The 26,615-nt window shown below is 32.6% G+C and overlaps 1 protein-coding gene across 12 annotated transcripts in view; it reads right to left on the bottom strand.

Annotated features, from left to right (window-relative positions):
• LOC145241637 (titin-like) overlaps nt 1–26,615 on the bottom strand; it is a 698,616-nt gene that overhangs the window by 471,246 nt on the left and 200,755 nt on the right. For all 12 annotated transcript variants that reach the window (XM_080104717.1, XM_080104725.1, XM_080104729.1 and 9 more), the window contains 10 exons: nt 26,286–26,409; nt 24,184–24,401; nt 22,212–22,374; nt 20,615–20,832; nt 16,600–17,307; nt 15,016–15,145; nt 12,976–13,190; nt 11,315–11,626; nt 7,110–8,240; nt 749–1,789 (listed from right to left, as the gene is read on the bottom strand). In XM_080104717.1, coding sequence (XP_079960843.1) covers nt 749–1,789; nt 7,110–8,240; nt 11,315–11,626; nt 12,976–13,190; nt 15,016–15,145; nt 16,600–17,307; nt 20,615–20,832; nt 22,212–22,374; nt 24,184–24,401; nt 26,286–26,409 — 4,260 coding nt within the window. The remainder of the gene's footprint in view (nt 1–748; nt 1,790–7,109; nt 8,241–11,314; nt 11,627–12,975; nt 13,191–15,015; nt 15,146–16,599; nt 17,308–20,614; nt 20,833–22,211; nt 22,375–24,183; nt 24,402–26,285; nt 26,410–26,615) is intronic.

Here is a 26,615-nt window from a genome sequence, read left to right as displayed (position 1 = left end):
AATAGTAAAAAAAAAAAAAAAAAAAAAGAAAAAAGCTTAGCTAATGAGTTAATAGTTGAGATCATTGTCATCATCATAATATTCGGTTTAATATTCGTTTTACATCTGGCATGTGTTTGACAGTTTTTAGAAATTGACTTCTAGACGAACCCATCTCTGGCCATGTCTTCATCACTTTTTCTCTCAAATAGATACTTATCACTTCCTCTCATGTTTTTCTTAATCTTCCTCTGTGCAATGACTGTCCTAACTGTCCTTCATCTACTAAAAGCTCTCATCCATTCTTTCAACATGGCCATACCATCAATGTCTCCTGTTCTGCGCATATTTACCTATAGTGTTTAGATTTAATCTTTCTCTGAGGTCATCAAGTCTAACCCTATCTTCAAGATTTATATTACACATGCCTCGCATCATTTTTATATCATTTTTCTCCATGCAACCCTCACCAGCTAGGTTTCATTTTCATACATCATCATCTCTATGTCTCACCTGTCAACTTAGGCTGGAACAAATATAATCATCTTTAAGAAAACAGAATAAATTACAATATAAAAGAATCTTATGGCTATTTACAACATGAAAAAAAAAAAACTTTGATAATGAGTGAATATCAATCTCAACATTAAGAATATTAAATTATATAAGAAATTCATAAGCAAATTAACTCTAGAAAAATAATAAAAAATGAATTATAATTGTTATATAATTGTTATATCTTAGAGGGAAATACAAATTTAATACTTACATTGGATGGTGATGTTTGCGGAAGACTTGACAGTTCCAAATTTATTGGTAGCAACAGCTGTGTATCGGCCTTCGTCTTCAGGATAACACTCTTCAATTATGTACTCGGAATGTCCGCCTTCTTCCCTGATAATCACACCAGGTGATGGTCCCAATTCAACATTATCCATGTACCATTTTATAGGTACAGTTGCGCCACTCACAAATACTTCCAAATGGAGAACATTGTTCTCAACCACAGAAATGTTTCTCAGTTCAGTTTCAAACTTTGGCATTTCTAATGTCTCAAGGATTTGTGGAGCATCTTTGCATTCTGCTTGAAGGGATTCAAATGGTACACTTGTAATGGCACCACTTTCGGTAGTTAACAGTTTGATATCAGCTATTCTTTCTTCCTGGGTCAATTCTTCAGAAAGAGCCGTTTTACTAATAGAACGTTCATGGTGAGTAGCAATTTGTGATACTTCCTCTTTTAATGGTTTGATTTCAATCGTCGAAAGTTTTTGCTCAGATTTCCCAGCAATTTGTATGACATTAGGTTGTTCAAGAACTGCCTCTATTTCGGAAACTTTAGATTCTTGGCCATATTTTCTTTCATGAGTCTCTTGGATCTTAGCAATCTCTTGAGTAGTTGTCATTTCTTGAACATGCTCTTTCAGAAGCGAAGTAGTTGCTGTTTCTGTAACTTCTTGAAGAGGTAGAATTTTGCTGAGTTTCGGGAACCCTTCATCAGGTCTTTGTGTCTCTTGTGCAACTCGTCTCATCTGAGTAGTTATTTCAGGTTGTTTTTGAATAACCATTGCAGACTCTACCTGCTTACTTATTTCGGTTATCACCGATTTTGAAAGTACTTGTTCGCGTTTTTGCGCAACATTCACTTCAACTGTTTCAGCAAAGACTTGGGCCTGAGATTGTTCCTCCTTAACTAGTTGTTTCACTTCCTCGTATGTCAGAGGTTTCAGATCGACTTCGTCCAAAGCAGGTTTAGGAGATGGAGCTTCTTGAGATGAGGCTTCTTCACTATCTGGTACATATTCATAGGCTGAAAAACAAAATGAAGGGATGTTTTATATTATAATATTTAACATTCATGGACAAAAAAAGAAGGGATTTCTTAGATTGTTTTATAAATTATAAGTAGAACCATCATTCAAATTCATTTAAGAATACTTTTTTAATAATTCTTTTAACATACACAAAAATTAACAGAACATTCAGGGTTAAACAAGCTTTAGAATTATGACTCAATAAAAGACTTTATGAAATAAGGGAAAATAATCGATTAAAACAGGATTTGCATATAATTGTTGTTCTTTTTTTTTTATTCTGCTCTGAAATGTGTTTGTGAATTTCATTTTTTGCTTTTCTTCATTTTTAAAAAAAAATTTGTTTAATTTGGTACTTCTATTCGAACATCCCTTGATTATTTCCACTGCTGACGATGACTACGACATGTTCTCCTTGATCACTGTACACTCATGTACCCTTATCCTCGAGTGGCATCTGGGCCTTGATAAGTGGTGCCTCCTTTGTAAAAACAAAATCGAACTGATTGCAGATATATTCACTAGAAATTTTCTGAATTGCAATTGATAAAGTTTATATGCTGATGAGTAAAATCATAAATGATTTTTCAAACTTTATTCTGATGCAATAAAGTGTTTTTTATGAAGGGCACGTGCATATGGATAAACATTTTTAAGAGTTGAGTTTTGAAGCTTCATTACAATATTTAAAATTTTAATATCGTGTGTTATAATCCATCAAATATATGTGTGTGTGTGTGGTATGAAGATCAAAATATGTAATTTAAGTGCATATGTGTGTGTGTGTGTTGAGAAGCTCGAAATAGGTAATTTAAGTGCATGTATATATAATTTCAGGTTAATATTTTTCAGAGGTAAAGCAACCAATAAAGAATACTCAATACCAAAGTACTTTTTTTGTTTATTTTATATAAGCATGTTACTACACATTCATGAACGTGTTTCAGTCAGCTAATTACAAGTATCTAGAGACCCATGTAAGTAATATTGCTTATACAAAAATTTAGTTCATAAATCTATGGACTAAACTTTTGTATAAGCTAAATCGCCTGAAGAGGTCTCTAGTTACTTATAACTGGCTAACCAAAACATGCTCATGAATGTGTAGTGACATATTAATGCTTATATAAAGCAATATATAAAAATAAAACGTGTATGTATATATATATATATATATATATATATATATATATATATATATAATATTATATTATATCATATATTATTATAGTTAATAATTATATATATATATATATATATATATATATATATATATATATATAATATTATATTATATCATATATTATTATAGTTAATAATTATATATATATATATATATATATATATATTTGCACTTAAATTACCTTTTTTTTATTCAAAATTCCAACTATAGTTCAACTGGTGCTTTAACGGCTGATACTTTTTCTAGTATTTAATAACACTGGTCAACAATAAATGTCTATGTTTTTTTAGCTGATTTAGGACGAATCTGATACGCTGAATCCAAAGATCACATTGGCTTTGCTCAGTCAGATCAAGTTAATGAGCTATGGCCACGTGTCATTTTTTTACATTTTGTTCACATTGTGAAGCATTTTAGAAGAAGTTGGTGGGGCTTAAATGCCATGTTGTATAACTGTTTTGATTGGAACTGATTATTTTAATGACAAAAAGTATTCAGATCTAATAGTTCTAGGTTATTATGTCAAAAAGAGATCAGTTTGAAGTTATAAAGCCTCAAAATCTTCCACAAATGAGTGCTCAGCATACACAAAAAAGGATTGGTCTGTGCAGGAGGAATTGGTGCCTTGCAAAGAATGAAACGTCATCACTGACCTTCTGCAATAAAGCTATTCACCAAGTTTCTGGACAAGGATAGTGACTGCTTCACTTACTTGTGCCAGACTTTTCCAAGATTGACCATGGAAAAGTTGAAAGCTAGCACCTTTGACAGTCCTTAGGTCCAGCAGCTTATCAGATCCAGTTTGAAAATTCAATGAACAAAGTGGAACTGGAAGTGTACAAGACATTTGTTCTGGTAGTGAAGAACTTTCTTGGCAACAAAAAGGTCACAAACTATTCAGAACTTGTCAACAACATGCTGACTGCTTTCAATAACCTGGGCTGCAACATGAGTATCAAGATGCACTATTTTCACATATGAACCAGTTTCTGGAGAACCTGGATTCAATGTGACGAGCAGGGGGACAGATTCCATCAGGACCTAAAAGAGATGGAGTAGAGGTATCAGAGTCGCTGGGACATAGTCATGATAGCTGACTACTGTTGGAATCTGAAGAGAGACCTCCTGGTCGCTGAACATTCCAGGAGTTCAAAGAAATGAAATTCAAGCCCTGAAGTTTGAACAATAGTGAAGCAACATGCAATTTATATGTACTTACTTTTATTCAGTTTGCAGGAAATCAATATGGCAATTTTGTTTTTAATCGATTTTGCCACAAGATCTGATTTATTTTTTTTTCCGAATCAACTTAGCACAAAAACCTGAGCTGATGGCGAGAAACGGATGCCATTTCTTGGTTCAGTAGTGCGAAAATACCCTAAATCAGTTGAAGTAAATGTAGACAACATTCAAAAAGTAAAAATTGTTGCCCAGTAATTAATATTCACAGGTCTTGGTTATAATATAAAATGTAAATTTGCATAATCTCATATATTTTACAAATAGAAGGAAATACTCAAAGATTTATAGCATTGTCTTCTGAAACATAAATAACCTACTTTAGCAAAATAAAAAATAATTGGTTAACAACATTCAATAACAGTTTGAAATACAAATAAGTTGAATCAGAATTTATGCATGCCAAAAATAAAAGTTAATCATTCAGAATAAAGATGTTGCACATAAATCCTATGCCAGAGGAATAATAAATGGAATGCTAAAAGAATGCATAAGCAAAGTAAAGTGAATGCTAATAGAATGCATAAACATAGTAAAAAGAATGCTAAAAGAATTCATGAGCAAAGTTAAGAGAGTGCTAAAAGAATGCATAAGCGAAATAAAAGGAGAAAATATTAGTGATAACATGACTATAAAATAAAAGATTAAAAGTGCACACTAAATCTAATAATGTCTAAGTGACATAGTTTAATTAAAACATTATTTATAATATGTACATATAGTTTAATTGAAGCATTATTTGTAATATGTACACATAGTTTAATTGAAGCATCATTTGTAATATGCACACATAGTTTAATTGAAACATTAATTGTAATATGTGCATATAGTTCAAGGCAGGTAAAATTAATCCCTTAAATATGACAGTTTTTCAATAATTTTATGTCTCATTACAAAGATTAAAATCACAATATAATGAATCCTTATGTCTAGAATCCTTATACTAACTTTGATCAAAATGTATTACTTTTGATTCTAGAAAATTTAAGACTAAAGCTTAAGGGATCTTAAGAAGTTGAAATTCAGAGAAGCCTACTAAATTAATGTCTAATAACTATAGATCAAATTTACAATATTTGAGATTATGCCCATATTAAGCCCATTAAAAACTCTAAAAAATGCTCCAAAGAAACTGAAATTTGGAAATAATTATTAATTAACATCTAATACCCAGTGTTAACATTTCACAAAAATTAGAAGTATATGAATTCTTTATTCACTTTGCATTACCCACCTTTACACCTAGCAGCTCTGGTTCAAATTGCATAATGATTGGTTAATTATAATTAGTTTAAGAGTGAATCCTATATATACAAAATACAAACATGTACACATAGCTAATTTTATAAAAATAATAGAAAAAGTAGAGATAGTCGATTAGAAAACTATAACAATGTGGAAATATACAGGGGGGGAGGAGGTGTAAGAAAGAAAACTCCAAACAAAGCAATCCTCTTTTTTTTTTTAAATATTATTATTATTGTTTTGTTGTTTTTATTGTCGGCTGCAAAATTGGCTTCCACATATCTTGCTTAAGAGTTATTGTTTTTTTGCATTCAGCTTTGTGGCAATTGCAATTTCACAGCCGACAAATACAAAAATAAGGCCTTGTGACAGAGAAATAGAAACACTTGACAAAGGGGTGATATCCTCAAAATAGTGTGAAATTTCAGAATAACACAAAACTCTGTTGTGATCGAGGAGGGCTGGAAAAATGTCAGATTTATTTAAGAAAAAAAAGGATCGTCTTGTTTTGAATTTTTTTCTTACAACCCTTAATAATGCATAATTGTATGCTATTTTTATGCAAGTATGCTTTTAGCCAGTAAAAGAAAGACATGCTTGCTGTGTGCAGTCTATTCAGATTCAGTTTTTAGGGAATCATTATTTTTTTATATCAATTAAAGCTAATAAATTAAATAGCTATTTTATTTATTTTCAAATTACGAAGTTGACTTTCTTTTTGAATAAAATTAAATTTATAACTTTAATTTTAATGACATTTTTAAAATAATGTAATGAATTAATAACAACAAGAATTACCACAGAGTGAAATACATAGCTATAAAAACAAAGTGTAATTGTATATAGATGTATTTACTTTCAATAAAACTTTTTGAACCATTTGGGAATTTGTTTTAAGTAGGACGTCCCCTAGAGTAAATGGTATTATGGTGGTTGATGATTCTAGCTAAGAGTAGGATAGACATTTTCTAGTCATGGTGACAAAGGATGACCAAGGACACCCATTTGACCACACTTTTGAATGACCTTACGCCTAATTTATTTAAAATATTAAAATGTAACTGTTTTTAGATTTTATGAAAATAAATAGCTCAAAATGTAGTATCTGTTCTTAGCATTCAGTGACATCAGACGCTTTATTGTCAATGAAAAAACATTGCGTATATATAGGAAACTATGATAGTGCAAATTAAAATGTATATTACAGAATATTAGTAGAAGCTGTTTATCAAATAAATATGCAAATTAAGAAAAGTTAAAGGTGTTTGAAATGAATTAAGTACAACCTGGTTTGATGCTAATATAGTTAGAACAGAGGGAGGAAACTTTTGCATTTATTCATTTAGATAAACAAATACACATACATAACTTTATATATTGAGAGTGATTAGTAATTTTAGTGACAACAATAAAAAAGATGGTTAGCAATAATAGACAGATTTATACAAGAAATACATATAAAAAGCAAATGCTAAAAGAATATAATCAAATTAGAGGATATTGCATAGAAATACAATTCAGCAAAGTTGGTGCAGATTATGAATCTACTATAGCGCGTGAGTTGAAGCATTAGAACTAGACATGTTGATGCACAAATCTTCTAGAGCTTTCCTTCTGCAGGATGCATTTACATGTTTAGATGCACTTACATTCTATTTCCAGATCAGCCCTGCTAACTGCACTACCGAATGGATTGGTAGCTTCACATCTATACTCTCCAGCATCCTGTGGGAATACTTCGACAATAAGCAAAGTACAGGCTCCTGTTTCTTTATTATATGTTATCTTGAAGTCTTGGTTCTCTGAGATTTCTTTATCATCATGGTACCAAGAAATCTCCGGCATCGGCTGGCCAGTCACATCGCAATGAAACTTCACTTCTTCTCCATCCATTACTTTTAATGACATTAGACTCCAAGTAAATTCTGGTGCTTTACCAACAGATTCGACAACTTCTTCCGGCGTTATTTTTTCTGGTTCTTCTTTTATAGGTATCTTCATCTCGCTCTTTTCAGGTTCAGCTTCTTTGGGGAGAATTGGAATATCTAAGCCAACCTTTTCAAGTGGTGTTTCCTTTTTAACTTGGATTGTGTCGCGAGTGATGGATATTGTTTCTGTGATTTGACTCGGAACTTCAACCACATCTTCTGATGGTGGTTTATCGATATTTTTGGTTAGCTGAATCACTTGGATATCTTGTTGCCTCGTCTTCATCACATGTTCTTTAACTTCGACTTCAATTCGTTGAACTGGTGGATGAGAAATTGGCTGTTTAGATTCCACTACTTCAACTTCCGGTTCTTTTCGGTTGATGATTTCAATAGTTTCCTTATGGATATCTTCAGATTCTATCACTAACTCTTCCTCTTTTTTCATGGGAATTTCTTCAGTAGTTATACAAGTTGATTCGTGGATCTCTGTAACAGTTTCTATCGATGGTCGTGGCACTTGGAATCGAAGTTCTACTGGCCTTGGTTCTTCTTCTTTCTCAACAGTAAGAACAGTACTATGTGTTTCTTTGCTTTTAATATCCGGTTGCGGTTCTGTTTGCTCAAAATATTTTGTAGTTGTGGAGATTGTTCGGATTTCTTCGGTCTGTTCAAATTCATCTGGTGCATCATAAAACATTTCGACTTCTGATTGTCTCCTTGGTTCATGTAGAACAAGAACATTTTCCGAATATGTCGGTTCATCTGGAAGTTCAACTATTTGAGGATGGTCAACTACAATTGTTTCTTTATGGGTTTCATCAGATTCAATTGCCTCACTATCAGATGAAGCTGAAAGGAATTAAAGATGAAGCAAAATATATTTTTATAGGTATAAAAAAAAACAGATTTGTTATACAAACTATCTGAATTGATTAGATTTGTAAATATAAAACTTTAACAAAATCTAAAAAGAATTGATGCCTAATATATATAAAAAAATAAAACGTAGATTTGTGATTCAAAGTATCTTAATTGATCATATTTGTTAACATAATCCTTATACAAAAACTAAAGAGAATTGTTATCAAATAAGTATATAAAAAAACGATAAGAGTGAAACTACTTAGTAGCAGCTAACGACGTCTATTCTGAATTCATAACCGTATCAAATAAAACGGTTTATCTTTTATCAAATGGTCATAACTTTTTTTTTAAGAAAAAAAAAATCATATTTTCAGGTAAAATTTTACAATTAAAATTTATGAAAACTTCCTAGTATTACCTTTTTTATGAAAATTAAATAGCAAGTAAAAATGGAAATTTTACTGAAAACAATCAAATAATTCGAATTTTAAAAAAATTGAGTTTTTGTTTTAATTTTTGTTAATGTGCAACCCTTTATATTACTATGAAACCGCCTGGATTAAAACTTTAAACGTTGTTTATTAATTTTTGGTCAAAAAAGAAAGAGTCTAATTGGTGGCGGATTACAGTTATGAATTCGAAATAGACACCATCATCCGTCACGAAATGTACTGTTTCACCTTTACAAAAGAAACATACTTGTTATACGACATATCTAACTTGATCATTAAATGACAAATATTTATAACAGAATTTAGTACTTGTTTTGACCGTGAAGACAACACATTGGTGTTCTTACAAGAATACATTTATAGAAGTACAGAAACAGTATGTTACAGAAAATCTGTGTCCGATACTGTGGCTATGACTCCCACCAATGACAATATTAACTTCCTTCCCACTACAAAAAGATGTGACACAAGACCGGAAGGTGGGGAGAATTAAGCCAGTGTTTATAAAGAAAAGGTACCATGGCCTCCTAAAAATAGTGGCCTTGTTGGCATTGTCCAATCAGGCAGTTAGCAGTAAACTAACTCCACTTCACTGGTAGTCTCATAACTCTGGTTTCGCTTATTTTGTTTTTTAGTCTTCACATTGCAATCACATGAGCAATGTTTTTGATAAAGGGGAAAAATTGCTGTTTTCTGAGTCGGAATCTATCCATCTAATCCTTATTGTTAAAGTGGTTTTTTTATTAGCTCCTTATATCAAGTGGCTTTATGTCTTGTCTGGAATAATTTCCATAAATAAAAAGTGGGAGCCAGGCCTGAGAAGCTGCACCTTCTATGATTACACAGAATGACTACTTCAGTCTGGCAGATGAAAAGCCACTGAAATGACCCAGTTTTTGCCAAACCGACTGCTGAGCTCGGACCTTCAACTAAATAAATACCAACACAGCCTGCAAATGACTGTCTCTATGACTGTCATGACTAGGGCTTTAACAGCAGAATATTCTTATCATTGTTTTGACTCTCGAGTATATATCCGACACAGTTAGACACAGTTAATCAACCGAGAACCACATCACTCTATATAAAAGCATATAAGATATCAACAGATACACATTCAAGAGTCGAAACAATGAAAAGAATATGCTGTTGTCCTAGCCCTAGTCATGATACTTAGTTGTCACTCTATTCATAGTGCATCTATTTCCAAAATAGGATAGATCAACATCACACCATATTATTATTAATATTCGCAATTCAACTTGGATTTTAAAAGAAACAAAAATTGTTTGCTTTTTGTGTATATAACCGTTTAACAAAATCTTAAGAGAATGAAATTATCAAATAAAAATTTATATAAACTAATCTCTAAACTTCTTGAAGAAAAATAGTTATTTTAGATCCTTGCACTAAATTCATTTGCTAGTGAACTTATTTGTTAAATATCTATTTTCGAATTTTATATATGATGATTGATAAATTTTATATATGATGATTGATAAATTTTATATATGATGATTGATAAATGGTATAATTTGGATTACTCAAACTACCACTCTCATCTTAGATGTTATTCTCACAACGTTTCAGCCGATGTAACCACCTATGTGTATCTTGTTAAATTCAAGAATCATCATGTTGAAATCTGTATATAATTTCGAATTTAACCCTTTATTTAATCCACGATGGTAGATTATTCTTGTTCCATCAGTCATTAACGAATAGAAGTCTTAGATAATAACTATAAATAAAAAGTATATGCCTTCAATCCCCAGAAGATTTTTACTTACAACTGATTATTACTTAACACATTTATCCGTTGTGCTATGTGTCTCTGTGAATTTTGTGAGCTTTAAATCTAATCTTGTTTTAGATATGTAGTATTACTACTTATATATATACTGAGGAAGGCCGAAGATATTTTGAAAGACATTTTGTAATCCTGTATGTGAACAAAGACAAAATAAATTGAAAAGAGATATAAACATTTATATATTTTTTATATTGATTTTGTATATGTAGACAATATTGAGCTGTATTTCAATGACCAATAAACAGAAAGAATTTTAAACTTTAAAATACAACAGGGTGAAATGATCATCAAGGAAAACTCTTTCATCTTAAGTTAGAACATTTGACACATGTAGCTAGCTAGATAGATAGATAGAGAGAGAAAGAGATGGGGAAAAAATGGTTGGAATTTACATCAGCCGAAACGTTGAGAGAATAACATTGAAATGAGAACTGTAGTTCAAATGATCCAAACTATACACATCTATTCTGGAGATTAAAAAAACATGCTAGCATATTTTCAAATTTATAGGGAAACAACATAGAATAATTTTTTTTTTAAAAGGATCATTGATTTAAAAACAGGATGAACAATCAAGGAAAATATAAAACGGTTAATAAGGGAAAGTAAACCTGTCTGTGTTGAATAATACAGGATTGGAGAATCATTATCCAAAAATAATATTCATATTGAAAACGTATATCAACCATTAGTATTGGATTCCAGAAAACAAATATTTCAAGGAAAAAATTCCAAATGGTTGCAGAACGGAAAAAGATACAAGCAAAAAAAAAGTGTAATTAATTTGTACTTACAAATGACTGTGAGTTTACACGTTGTTATGATTTCACCATATTCATTGGAAGCAGAACAGGTGTATTCGCCTTCATCCTCTGGGAAGATCTCAACTATAATGAGCATACTTTCACCACGTTCGTAATCGATGATAATCTTGATGTCATTTGTAGATTGGATGACACTGCCATTATGGAACCAAGTAATTCTGGGCCTAGGCACACCAGTAAAACGGACTTTAAACTCAACTCTTTCGCCATCACGAACTGTCTGTGGCTGGAGAAGTTGTGTAAAATCTGGTGAGGAGGTTTCTTGAAGTGGTGCCTCAATTTCTGAAATTACAATTATGGAAATGTGAAGAGAAATTTATCATTTGAAGATAGACATTTTCTTGAATTAACTTTCTAAACATGATTTTATCTTGAAATATTTTGGCATATTTTTATAGCGAGAAAATATTAAGAGGATGCTGATGCTAGATACGATAATCTTCTGTGCTTATAGGGCAAAGTAATAATTATAGACAGAAAAGAATGATGGAGAGCTAAATGCCGCAAAACAGCAGTGTATATGTTGGGCGACAACAGACCTAGTATAGAGTGTGATGCAATATGGGAAAAATCAATTATGATAGTAGATTAGACCATTATCTATTATATGAATGAAAGTTATCTGTGTGTGTGTTCAACTAAAAGAGTCAAATACTACAAGAGACATGGTCAAAAAGCTTATAGATCCTTTTTCAACACTGACTAGTTTTGGGGATCAATAGGAACATATTTGTAATAGACTGCTCTCGTTCTGCCAGCGATAGATAAGTAAAAGTCTTAAGTAAATTCTTAGAATCTTATGGGATTAAATAAAAATTATAGACAGTGGAGAATATGACGCCTCAAAGAAGCAGCTCATATATTAGGTAACAATGATCACAGTAGATCTAGTATAGAAATAAATACCATATTGGACCAATCTATTATATAAAAGGCAATTGTGTGTAAGTCTATTTAAAAAAAAAAAAAGGACGAAACAAATAGCTACACAGTTAATAGATTTCGTTGCTTTGGGTAAATAATATCTATATTAAAACAAAAAAATCATTCTTTGGGGAATCAACCGAGTTGGGTTTTGAGAAGACAGTTAGAGAGTGTAAAGGCTGAAAACAGAAAGGGGGTGTCAAAGAGAAAGGAGAGAGGTAGAGAGATAAAGTTTTAATATAAATATGTTACGGTTTTGTCCCTGGAAACGCCAGGTAGCTCTGTTAGTTTACTCATTAATATTAAAAATTATATATTACTAGGGGCTCACCACTTAGCAAGTCCCAAAAGACACTTGAGGATAAGGGTTAATGAGTGTCAGATGGCTGGTAAAACAATACCGTGATAAAGATGAATATAATTTGATTATTTAAGAGGATGGTTCAATAAGAACTTATTTACATTCGACTTGAAAACGATCCTGCTATATTCAGTTGGAGAGCAGTCCTGTGGTATTGTGTTCTATAGACAGGTAGTTCTAGGAAATAAACTTTATGCATGGAATTTTCATTTAGTTTTAGGCACAAGAAGAGAGTAAGGAGAATTTTTGACAGTGGTTGTAGCTTGATGAGAATTTTTATGGGTGGGGCATAGATTGAAAGTATTGAAAGAAAAAACGGAAGCTTTAATAAACTTCAAATACTTACGTTTCATCACATTCAATGAGGCTTTGCTGATTGAAACGCCTTCTTTATTTTCCACGCGGCAAACATATTCACCGGTATCTTCATATGATGCACAGACAATCAATAATATTGATGTGTTGTGTTCTGTGTACATTCTTCTGTTTGACGATGGTTGAATTTCAACCTCGTTGATATACCAAGAAACGTTTGGTTTACCCGTCAATTTACAAATCAATCTGTGGAAAGACAATATTTCATCCTAAATAATTGACAAAATAAATCACAACAAAAATGGAAACACAACAAACATAAGATTCGGTAAAACCCAAGTTTAGTCCATTATGTTTAGTCCATTAGTGCATAATGCATTGAAAAATTGTGTACAAGCGATAAATATTGTTCAATAAATTATTTGATCTTATTTTTATTAAATATTAATAAATGAGGTGTCGTTTCTATTAAAATCTATTTCATATTATACTTGTAATATTAAAAAGAACACACTTGGAATGTGTATATATGCTGAAATAATCAGTAACTTCTGCTGGTATGAAAACTTATTTTTTAAGCGATCATTTCAGCATATTTATATCATATGAGATTCGGACTCAGGTATTGATATCATAAAAACTAGTGTCTTAATAATGTGAAGTCTGCTTATCATGTTTTAATAATCGAATCATTTAAACTGTCGAATAGAAAGTTATCTCTTGTTTTTCAAAATATATTGATTTAATGTTCTTTTTTTGTATATTTTGTTATTTTCTTTAAATTTGTATAACTCGTATTAACAAAAAAAATCTTTTAGACTTATGTGAGATTCCAACTCGGATATTGACAACATAAAAACTATTGCCTTAGCAGTGTGTACTCCTTTTTCCTATGCCTTTATTTCCAACACATCATGTGTTTATATTTGTGTACAAACAAACTTCAAAAACATTTTTAATGGTGTATAAATTATGAAGTTTCAAAGATTGTCACAACTAAGTGTGGTAGTAAGTATAAGCTCCCTCTCACTAATAAAAAATGCCCTCATTGTGTGCGTCTCAAATAGCCTTTGACAACCAAATCCAGTTCCTGGCCTTTTCGTGTGCTTTAGCTAATAAGCCCGGCGAAACTGTTTATACTAACTTGGAGAAAAGGCAAAGGCGGTCCACTGGCACCTTAAAACCAATCACTTTGGGCAGTTAGGGCTTATCAACTTTGGATGGTAGCTCACCTAGAAGAAGGCAACTTGGATTCAAGACCTCTGCTGTCTTGTGAGATTACCCCCTCAAGGGAAAGCCTAAGGGAGTAAACCCCAACAGAAAATCCGGAAACGGAGTCCCTAAGGCGACCAGACTTTAAATTATCATTACCGGCAACTCCTGCGGCACAGTTAGGGCCAAGATGTATCAACTCTGTCTTTCCCTTGAATCCTCTGGCTTTGTGGCAAGTGGGGGGAACGTCTGCACGGGCAACAGCTATCCTCCCATATCACCCTGCCCAGGCTATGTAACTCCACTGTTACACCATTGTCTACAGACGATTGTCAGCAACAACAAAATAAATTATGAAGCCTTATATTTATTATTTCAAGAGAAATATCATTAACAATAACTTTGACAGAAAAATGAAGAAAATTCCACAGAGTTCTTCTAATATGTAAATGTTTTCAATTCCAACCGATCATTGTGCAGACAAGTGAAGCGATAGACCAAACCACATCACACCACAGCCTTGATCTATCAATTATGAAGCACACTGGAGATTATATGAGCGCCTCTTGATCGCCACTATTCATAGAAACACTTTTAGTCTACTCTCGGCCTGCCAAGCCAGTAGATAATCCAATTAAACTTCCTAATCTTTGCATATTTGTTTTAAAAAATGAAATTTTATTAATTAATCATTATTTGTAGTTATTAATTGAATTCTTAAATTTACTTTTAACCTTATTTTTTTTTACTGACTGTGTATGCAGAGTTAGTGTTATTTTTACATTCATTAAATTATCGCTGTATAAAAAAAATAAAACAAAAAAAACTTGTTTTAAATAATAAAATATTAGGTAGTTACCTGACTGGTCGTCCTTCTTGAACATCTTTTGGTAATGTATATTGTGGAGACATTTCAACTCTGGTTAAGTAGCGTTCATCCACCAATCGGATCATTTCATCTGTGTATGTCTCTGTAGTTGTTTCTGTGGCTAAAATAATTTCAAAACGTTTAACATAGGAACATGACATTTTAAATCTAATAATGAAAATGAGTTTATGAAAATTTAAATCATAAGATTCTATGCATTCTATGATTCAAGATTCTATAATTCAGTCGTGACACTGAATACATCTATCTGACAAGGCAAGGATGGGCTAAAGTCTAATCTGAGCCTTACTTCTCCATATTGTATGCAGTATTTCTAAATTTATGCCATGAAAACATCAATAATTTAAAATTATTTGTCTGATCAGGCTTAAATTTCGCATGGTGGTTCTAGATGGTACTAGATCCATACATCAAATTGGGAAAAATCGGAAGTTGAAATTCTGTCAAAATTTTGATCATAATCAAACTTTTCAAGACGAAGGTCATATAAAATGCAGGACTTCATTGGCTACAATATGGACCAACTAACAAGTCACTATGATGAACAGAAACGAAGTTATCATCAAACATGTAACTATCACCGTTTTCGTGATCTTGACCTTTGACACAGATAGCCAAAATTAAATTAGACCATAATCGATATTTTGATCAAGTTTGTTGACGATTGGTTGCAATGTAGATGCTAGGTTGTACACAAACAAAAAATCAACTAAAAACATAATAACCACAATCAGTAAATGGTTGCAAAAAATATATATTTTATATTTTTTTGGCTTATTAGTTCCGAGATTCTCATCTGACATTAGCAGAAGAAAATGAATCGCAACTTCTGCATTTGAACGTCTAACAAAAAAGGTATGGAGCAAGAAATATATATCAACGCCTCTAAAGTTAAAACTTTATAATGCATTGATAGTTCCTATTGTTGTATATGCAAGAGAAACATGGACTGTATTGGCAGAACATGAGAGGAAGTCAAATGAAATGTTCCAGAACTATCCATGGAGTAACTTTGTGAGATAAATGAAAAAATGCAGATATCAGAAAAAAGCTAAAAAGAAATTAACATGGTTTGGATATGTTTCGCTGCTACCAGACTCCAGCTATGTAAAGAAATCTTATAAAGAAAATTTCATTAAAGAAAAGTCAAGAAGATGATCAACCATGAGATGAGCTGAACAGATAATGGTTGAGACGGGTTCTACTTCTGACAGCTTAAAAACTAACCCAAGATCATAAATCGTGAAATTTTGTTCTCCAGCATGTGACGAAGCTCTCGAGAGTATGCAAATAAATCAAGTCTATTCTATGCATTTTGAAAGTGCTTGCATATAAATATTGAAATGTTAAAGAAAAAACTGAAATATAAGCAGAATCAAAAAGTAAAATAAAATAAATCAACTGCTATAATGGGTAGATAATTGTAAGGTCTGTGGATAAAAAGGTATGGAAGGCCATAGGAGTAAGCATGCAAGAATTTGGCAAGAAAGTAAACTGATTTTTATATTTATATATTTCAATAAAATAGCCAATGTCATACATGGAAATACTTACTTTCTACAGTAATAGTCGTAGTAGTTACAGATTCTCCGTAAATATTGATGGCATGACAAGAATAATCTCCAGCGTCTTCTGGATAAACCTCAGATATTATCAGAGAACATCTGCCAGATTCTATTTCAAAGGTGATATGGAAATCGTTACTAGGCACAATTTGGATTTCATCTTTGTACCAGGTAACTTTGGGTTGAGGATAGGCATTAATTCTGCAAGTTAAAACAACTTGACTACCATCTTGGACGGTCTGGGGTTGCAGGGTTTCTACAAAAGTAGGAGGGATGGCAGCAGGCTTGGCTTTCTCACCTTCTCTCCTGACCGCAGTGACAGTTTCTTTTGTGGGAACGAGGACGGTCAGTGTAGCAGAAGTAGTTGCTTGTCCAGCGAGGTTTGTTGCCTTGCAAACGTACGTTCCCTGATCTTCAGGAAGAGCTTCAACAATATGCAAACAAACGCACCCTGTATCCGGATTATAACTGATAACGTATTCATCATTATTATCAATGTTAGTTCCATTGTGGAACCATGAAATTTTAGGGATAGGCTTGCCCTCGACTCTACAGATCAATTTAATTGCGTGACCATCAAATACTTGGGTAGACTGGAGATTCTCAACAAAATAAGGTGGATACACTTTCTCAGCTGGAGATGGTTCCACCTGGGTAAGATCCTCTGGGGGAGGTGACATTTCGGCCATAGCTGGTTCTGTAATAAATTTAAAAGAAAAATATCTAATTAACTAATTCATAATTATAAAGAAAACAGGAGAAATAAAAGAAACGGAAAAATTATAATAAATAATAAAACAATCTTGTACATTTATCCAATTTTCATGAACACTAGCCTAGTCTAATGATAGGAAAACTTACTGTGGCAATAAGGGTATATGTATAAAATATGCAGTAGAACCTCAAGATACAGTGGTCCTAGGATACGTTTTTTTTAGGTTACGATATGGAATACAATATTTTTCCAGCTCCTGATTATGCTATTTGCCCCACCTTACGGCGTTATTTACAATGTTATTTGATTATATACTGTACTGTATTTTGTTACTAATTTTTAATGCCGTATCCCGGGGTTCTATTGTATCAATGTCATATTCTAGACTTTTTCACTCGGTCCTTTTCTCATTTTTTCCCTTCACTCCATCTTTTTCTATTGTCATTTTATCAATACGCACAGTTTTTTTTCTTGTTTTTCTATTCAACACATTGATGGAAGCCTCTCCTATTTAAATCTGCCATATTGAGATTATATATATATATATATATATATATATATATATATAATTATTTCCATATTCTGAAAATTATATATGCTACTAAACCTTATGTTTACATTCGTATTCCAATTTTGATGAAAAAAATCTGTTTCATGATTTTAATTTTAGAAAATGTCTAAAATTTAAGACTTAAGTTTAAAGGTTATTTGGACTGCTATTCTCATCTTGAGTGTTATTCTCACAACCTTTCAGACGATGTAACCTTTAACCTTTTTCAGGTGTATTTTGTTGAACTTGGGAACCTTTCTGTCAAAATCAGGAATCTGCACAGAATATGAAAGGGAACCCTTTATTTAATTCATGAGAGATAACACGCTGTCGTTCTGTTGTGAGAACAGTAAATCGAATAATCCATATAATACAAATTATCAATCTTCATCTCAAAATTCAGAAACAGAATTAATTTTGTTACATGTGGATAAAACGAACATATATCCAATGCAATAGCTGAATCTATCCAATAAGTAGCTTAAAAAATTACCCCTAGTTTGTAATTGAATGGGGATTGTAAATGGATAGTAACATTTAATGCTACTAAGACAACGCTCCTTTCCTTTAATAATGATAAAAAAAAACTTTTCAACTACAAAATTTTGATACATCAAAAGACACAACAGTTGTTTATGTCTCATCATCCATCTTAACAAAACTTCTTATTCTTCTTCTTATCCAGTGTAGACAGGTTTTCATGGCTTGCACAGATGGAGGCTGTTAGGGTGTATGTTCGTCATTTAGTTTGATATATTGTATCCCTCATCATAAAGTTGCCAAGGTTCCAAATCCTCCTTGATAGTTGCAGCCTAGATCTTCTGTGGGTAGTCAATGCCAGACAAACCATCAACTTTCATGATGTAGACTATTTATTTACTCACCATTGCGTTTGACATGATCAAATCTGCGGAGACGCTTCTCACATAGCATTGAGGTGGGATTTAGTTTTCTACGAGGGGCGTGCAATAAGTAATGCCCCTGACCCACTTCCCATAGCAGTAGAGCAAGGAAACTTGGCACAGTTATTAGTCTTTCTCTACATAGGAACCATCCAGAGTTATGCATTTCTCCCATCGTTTGATGCAGCTCTGGAGACTGTTTTTGTAAAACACCTCAGGTCCTCCAACCATGATGTGACTTCAGAAATTAAGGCTGCATCATCTGGGAAACGCTTTCCTTTCAAAAACAACTTCATAGCTGGGAAGAGGTGAAAGTCAGAGAGTACAAGGTCAGGAGAGTAGAGAGGATGCCATGCTTCTGATCTGGCGACATGCGAGTTGTGGACCGGAGCGTTGTCCTGCAGGAGGAAGGTACCTTTGCTGATCTTGCTCCGCCTCTTGATTTTGATAGCTTCCCTTAATTTCCTCAAAAGTGAAGCATAATAGGCTCCTGTAATCGTGGTACCCTTTGCCAGGAAATTTGTCATCACTACTCCATCCTGGTCCCAGAAGACTGTGAGCATGACCTTGCCAGCAGAGGGCTGCACCCTTGCCTTCTTTGGAGGTGGTGAGTCCAAGTGCTTCCACTGTATTGACTGAGCTTTGGTCTCTGGATCATAGTGATAGACCCAGGTTTTATCCTGTGTAATCAGTCTTTTGAAAAACTTTGACTCGTCTTCTTGGCATATCTCCAAATTCATCCTCGAGCACTTGACGTGTTCTCGCTTCTGGAATGGTGTGAGCAACGTGAGAATCCATCTGGCAGACACCTTATGCATATGCAAATGGTTATGAATGATAGTTTCCACAGACCCTGTACTGACATCTTGGGCTATTTGGCGAATAGTAATGCGCTAATCTTCCAAAATGGCAGCCTCAACTTGACGGACAGATGCCTCATCAATGGCAGAAGGGGGGGGCAACCAGTTCTGGGAGCTGTTTCCACAGACTTCCCGCCATGTTTGAATTCATGATACCAGCGTTTTACAAGGTCATGTGATGGGGCATTATCACCATAAGTTTCTTTCATTTCATCAAAAGTCTCCTGTGGTGTGCGTCCTTTCAAATACAAAGACTGGATCACTGCTCGACATTCAACAGGCTCCATTTCACACCTGACTCAGTTCAAACACCTGTAAAACAGAAACCACAATTAGTTCAGAGCTGTAATTTGTCACATAACCCGTAGAGATATAAATCATTGCACATGCAAAATTTCAGCTAGATCAGACAACTGGAAGTAGGTCATGGAATTACTTATTACACGCCCCTCGTATAAAGAACAGAGTTACTGACATGCTCTGTTACCTTCATACATGCTCTGTTACCTTCGTATGCCATATCTAGCAAAGCATTCCTCATTCATTACACAGAAGTCGTTACCTGTCCCTGACTCTGAGAGGTCAACACTCGTTGGCATGTAACATTGTTTTGTAGGCATATTTACAGAACACCATACCAGGGTTATGTAAGGATATGCCCTTATTGAGCAAGAATGGAAAAGCTTTTGAAACTTGCCCCAGGCAAGTCTGTACTGATAGATTGTGCATGTCACACAGGTGCCTCTGGACATTGACTATCCTCAAGCTAGCAGAATGATTTAACAACAAAGGTCAATTTATTAACAGCTAAATGGTGACCCATCATTATCACACTATCTTAAGGTTTAGCAGCTCTAAATCCTTACTTTTATTGAGATTTTTTATTAAATGTTTCAATCTTGTAAACACAGAGTCAAAAGGAAAAGTGTAAATATCTTAAACAAATCTCTTTTTTTTTAATGCTTTAAAAGTATTACCTTGTACATAAAGAGTTGTACTGCACATAGCTTCTCCGATTTCTGAGACGGCACGGCAGGTATATTCACCAGTATCTTCAGGACCAACATCAATGATCAACAGCAAACTCTTGCCGGATTCATAAAACATTTCATAATGCGGAGATGGTTTGATCTCCATTCCATTGATATACCAAGTTATGACCGGAGGTGGATGAGCTTCAACTGTGCATTCAAGTCTGTAACAAAATAAAGATGGGATAAATAACAAAGTATATATATTATTATATTGTTAAATAGCAAAGTATATATATTATTTTATAGTTCAATATGGGCATCTTTCTCTCTATATATAAAGTTAGATATATGTATAGTTCTTTATATATAAAGTTACCTATACGTATATCTCTCTTTATATAAGGTTAGGTATGTGTATGCTTCTTTGCACATAAAGTTAGGTATATGCTATTAGATTTGTTTACTTTTTATTCAATTGTATCTCTTATTTTTTTAACTTTTGATTATTAAAAGCAAACATCATAAATAGATATATATATCTCAAGTTGTATACCAGGAGAGATTCATTCTTAGCCTTCATGAAGGAATGCATGTAAGAGAAGGAAAACTCAGATATAACACCTACGATTGACTAGTCATCAAACTTTTTGTCTGTCAACAGATTCATAGTTACCGATACTCAGAGAGTGGTCGTCGTGTCACTATAATACTATTGCTGTGCTCGCACTTGTTATTTTTATGTAGATATCAACTGTATGTGCAACTTGTTGCATCATAAACCTATTGAGATATGGTGGTGTGATAACTACAGCGAATGTGCTAAGCTTGCAATTTGCTAATCATGTCTGTGTCGGTTTGGTGAATCACCAAGGAGTATATGTGCAACACAGAAGTTACTTAAGATATTGGCATCCCATTAGATCATCACAACACTTGCCACTTCTATGTAAAAGGTCTGTAAAAGTCTAGCAGATCTAAAAAGCCATATGCATATCTTTCACTGAGAGGGTTTACACTAATATTACATTGATATGTGACTATACTCAGAAACAAGTAAATTGTCACCAGATATATATATTTTTTTTCTGAATTAATGGACGAATCATTATGAATTTTGGAATATATATTCCAGGCAAAGATTAAGTGATTTTGTTTGGATCAACAAACGCCTTCAGAAAAATTGAAGATTCGAAATTTATGAAACAAAAAAGACATAGGAAAAGGAAGACATGAAACGGGATGTTTTTGGCATGTGCATAACTATTTGAAAAAGTATGTAGCGCTAGTGACAACGACATTAATTGGGAAAAAGGGGAGTAGAAAGGAAAAAAGAAAAGGAAAATAAAAAATGGAAACATGGATGAAATGCAATAAAAATAAGTGATACTTTAATTGGGATCGGAGTTTGTCATACAGTGGCAAGGTGTATTGCATGGGTTTTTTTTTGTTTTATAGATGTTTGGTTAAGAAATAAGATACGAGCCTAAGGTTGACATTAGATGGTGATGAGAGAAGGATTACAATACTCTCGATGCACCTGCGGCATGGTTTTTTTTAGAATGTCTATAACTTTTAAACTTGTACAAGTAGCGTAACTCACCTTGCAATTCCACGTTCACGTATGCATATCTCACGTTGAATTGGCTCAACAAAGACGGGTTTCACTTTTCTTATCTGTGTTGTAACAGTTTTCTCTTGTTTTTCAATCATTTTAACAGTGACCGTTTCTGGCACATCGGGGACACTGACCTCTTTCTTTTTACCTATAAATGAAATAATATCTCAATCAGTAAAAGTAGAACCATTAGTGAAGAAACAAAACGTATGATATTATCGACTTATCGCTTTGCAATTATAAACAAATTATTTGAATTAAGAGAAAATATATTTAGTTATTAAAAGAATTTTTCAATATATAAAATGACATGAAAAAATATGCCGTTTGTGTCCTAATATTCATAGAAAATAACATTTCCATCCATAAAATTATAAGAAAAAAAAGAAAGGAAAACGTCACAAAATGGTAAGTTAAAAAAAAAATCATTATCTTATATATTAATGTGAACACTGGCAAAGGATAAGTTTCCTAGTCGTTTTTATAGAAATTGTACTCTAATTTTGTGTCTGTGTGTGTGTATTTATGCATGCATCTAAGTTTATGTATGTGTGTATATGTATGTATGTGCATGTTTACATATACATATGTATGAGTGTGTGTGTATGGGTACACTCCAACATTTTATGGTCCAATTAGGTTTTGGAGAAATGTTAGAATGCCAAGTAAGTTACCAATCCCTTTAGATATGAAAATGCTTATATGCTCACATGTAAACATTTCTTCATCCCATTGGCTATACCCTTTCTTACTCTGCTACTACCACCACATACCTTTTATTACATTTAGGAAGCTCGAAGAAACGTTTGAAAATAAGTAGTAAATACAGAACATATATAAACATTCATGTATTTTTAATATATATAAGTTCATTTATTTATATTTATTTTTAAAGGTTCATCAAATTTATTTTAAAGTGTTCAGTATGTGAATGGAGCTTAGTAGAGCAATTAGCCTGATGATTTACCTTGGGAATTAAGCATAGACATTTATCTTTTAATTTGCTATATTCTAAATTTTGATTATATGCAAATGTCAAAATAAATTAAAAGAAAATATATTTAGTTTTGAAAACAATTTTACAATATAGTACATTTAATAAAATTAAAATTTTTATAAACCAATGTATTTCATGATAGAAAAATATTTAATAAAAGTATATCTTATTTTCAAAATACACTTTCCTTCAAAGTAGTGATGCAGTATTAGTATCAGCAGTGACACACTGCGTAACCTGGACTTATGGATAACAAAATAAAAGAATATTTTAAAGTGTGTGCAACAACCTTTTTTTAGTTCCTTTCTGTTCTACCTCTCCTTTCAATTACCCCAACTACCTTTCTCTTCATCCCCTTCTCTCTTTCTCTCTATCTCTCTCTGGCAATTTGTTCAATATAATAAAGAAAGAGAAAGAAAGAAAAAGTAAAAAGTTAATTAAATGTTTGACCTAGTTTCAGTGCTATTTTCCAAACAACCACCAATTAGAATGAAAAAGTATTTGTTTCTATCCTCAATGCAATAACTAAAATACACCTTCTAATGTATTGATGTTGTATTAGTACTAGCAGGGATACACAACGTTATCTGGGGGGCATAGATAACAAAAATGTGTAACATCTTTCTTTTAACAAATTTCCTCTCTTTTTACCCCTTTCCGACTGTCGCACCACCTCGCCCACTCTCTCCTTGACAATTGGTTCAATATAATAAAACAAAGACTAGAAAGAAAACAAAGAAAAATTAATTATTTGACATAATTTCAGTTATTTTCCAAACGACCAGTTAGAATGGAAAAAAAGTAATTTTTATCCCACACTGAATCCAATGATGTAAGGTTTGTGCATGTATCTTTCGTAGTTTCTGACTTTTAGCTGGGCACACAGAATTACAACTTTTCTTTATATTATAGAAGATCGCATTAAAAAATATTGAAAAATTTAATTTTTGAAAAACCTACCTTCAATGACAATAGTTGTTCTACATGTAGCTTCACCAAGTTCATTTCCAACTCGGAGAATATATTCTCCTGCATCTTGTTTTGTGATGCGGAATATAATCAAGACAACAGTGTTTCCTTCTTGGATCATTTGGTAATGTTCAGAGGTTACAATCTCGACACCATTGACATACCATTTGGTCAAAGGTGGTGGATAGGCATCAATTTGGGCTTCCAACCTGAATAAAACAATTGATACAAATAACACATTGTTAATATTAATCATTATGCAACGGGTTATTTAACACTTGAGAGCTATTTTTTTTTTAAATCATTTTTATACCAAGTTTTTAAAATGACTGTAACCATAACCTTTCATTGTATACCCAATGTACCTATTTACTATGCCTCCCCACGGGACAGAGTTAGACACCAGGGACGTTTTTTAACGTGGAGAAAAGGTACAAAAATAAAAATTGTCTCAGTCGTGAAGGATTTCTCCTCCACCGAAAGAGAACAAGAAATAGAAGTGCAGCATCTGAAGAACAGATGGTATTTATTTGCTCCCCCACTGAGCAAATTAGGCACAAGGCCGTTTTTAATGTGAGGTAAAAACCAGCTCCCCTAAAAGTAGGCAAAAAGGGGGCACTCTGGTTACCAAAAATAATAATTGTCCCAGTATAGAGGGTTTCCCCTCCACTGACTGGCACAAATTATCTTAAGTGCAGCATCTGCCGGAACAGATACTACACTTTGATCTTGTCCCGAAGGCCAAGGTAGCTGATATACTCAATGTAGACAATATTTGTAGCATATAAATAGGACTATCGAAATCAATTGTAAAATTTGCATATTGTGATGGCGGCCATCTTGAATTCATAATGAGGTTGACCATCCACTCATGCATATGTTCGTTTCTTATCGGTGTATATTTTTATAATCATCAAAATTAGAGCATATTAAATGAAAACAATGCAATTTTATTTTTAAATAAATGGTGAAACTTAGCTGACTTTAAATCTACTTATTTTTAACACCAACAATCTTTCAACATTATATATCCTTATCAGGAATAAAAACATTCCTTTTTCCATGACATGTTGTCACCAGAACCTTAGTGTATTATTATACAGATGTGGACACAAATGGACCACAATTGCATACCAGAAGAAGGAACATGTCACACCAGTCGAAAAATTGTGAATATTACTACTAAGATGAGGATAACAGTTCAGTGCTTGTTAATTACAAATAAATAATAATGAAGCATTTCATATTCGTTCGTACGTTATCACCTTTCATACATATTTAATTGAAATGCTCTTATATGTAAGTTTATTCCTGGATGATGATAAAATCTATATAACCATGTTTGTAACACTTATCTCATTAATGTTTCTAATCGTCCTGGAATCAAGCAGGAGAGGTGTGGTTGGAGATTTCATCACCTTTGCTTCATATTTACACATACAGGTACCCTTACAGAGGGTATCCATTGCCTCTCCAAATTGAACAGAGGTCATGAACTATGGAATGTGGAGGAATAGAATCTATATAATAACCTACTGAGGCATTTTATGTTCGTTCGTACATTATCACCTTTCACACATATTAAAATATTAGATTAACGTTAATTAATGATTAATCTAATGTCTCTAAGGTAAAAAAACACATTACTCATTTTTTAAACGAACTGTTCCAAAATTATGTGGTCGCCAATACAGTAAAACTACAATTTTAAATAAATTTCTAAAAGTTTCATTCGTTTTAATGATTTGTTGAATATTTAGTTGACAATTGTTTTTATGGTAAGAAGACGAAGAATATTTATTGTTTAAAAAGAAAAGAATAAAATTGCTACAATTTTAATTAAATTAATAAGCAAATAGGAGATACATTTGTTTTATTGATCTGAAAAATATTTACTTGACGATGACAATCATTTTTGTGGAAGAAAAGAAAAAGAGTAATTTTTTCCTAACACTATAGACCCTGACAGGCATTTATTTCAAAAGGAATATTGTTATTAATTATTATTAAATGATGAAAATATTGTAAAAACAGTTGTGAAATTTTCATGTGAGTATAATCATTTGTAATTAATAGAATTAATATAGACATACCTAGCTGTTTGACCAACTTTCACCTTATAAGTTTGTGGTAGTGACCTTCTGAATACTGGCAATTTCGGTTGAACAAGACGAATTCCAGTTTTGGATACCTTATCATCGGGTTGCTCTTGTTCTTCTGAAAATGAAATAAGAAAATTCAATATTAGATGTACTTAACGATTACTGGAAAACATTATATTCATGCATTTAATGATTATATATATATAAGTTACATTCCGCTGACCAAAGAACCGAATCAATCCACAATCCTAATTTTTGTAATTTGAAAAAAATATACTTATAATATAGGTGATGCCTATATTTTTGCTGATATTGTCGAAC

Source organism: Euprymna scolopes, chromosome 20 (genome assembly GCF_053919585.1).
Source record: "Euprymna scolopes isolate OS-2025 chromosome 20, ASM5391958v1, whole genome shotgun sequence".
NCBI classification, from domain to species: Eukaryota; Metazoa; Mollusca; class Cephalopoda; order Sepiida; family Sepiolidae; genus Euprymna; species Euprymna scolopes.
This window is presented reverse-complemented; position numbering and strand designations above follow the sequence as displayed.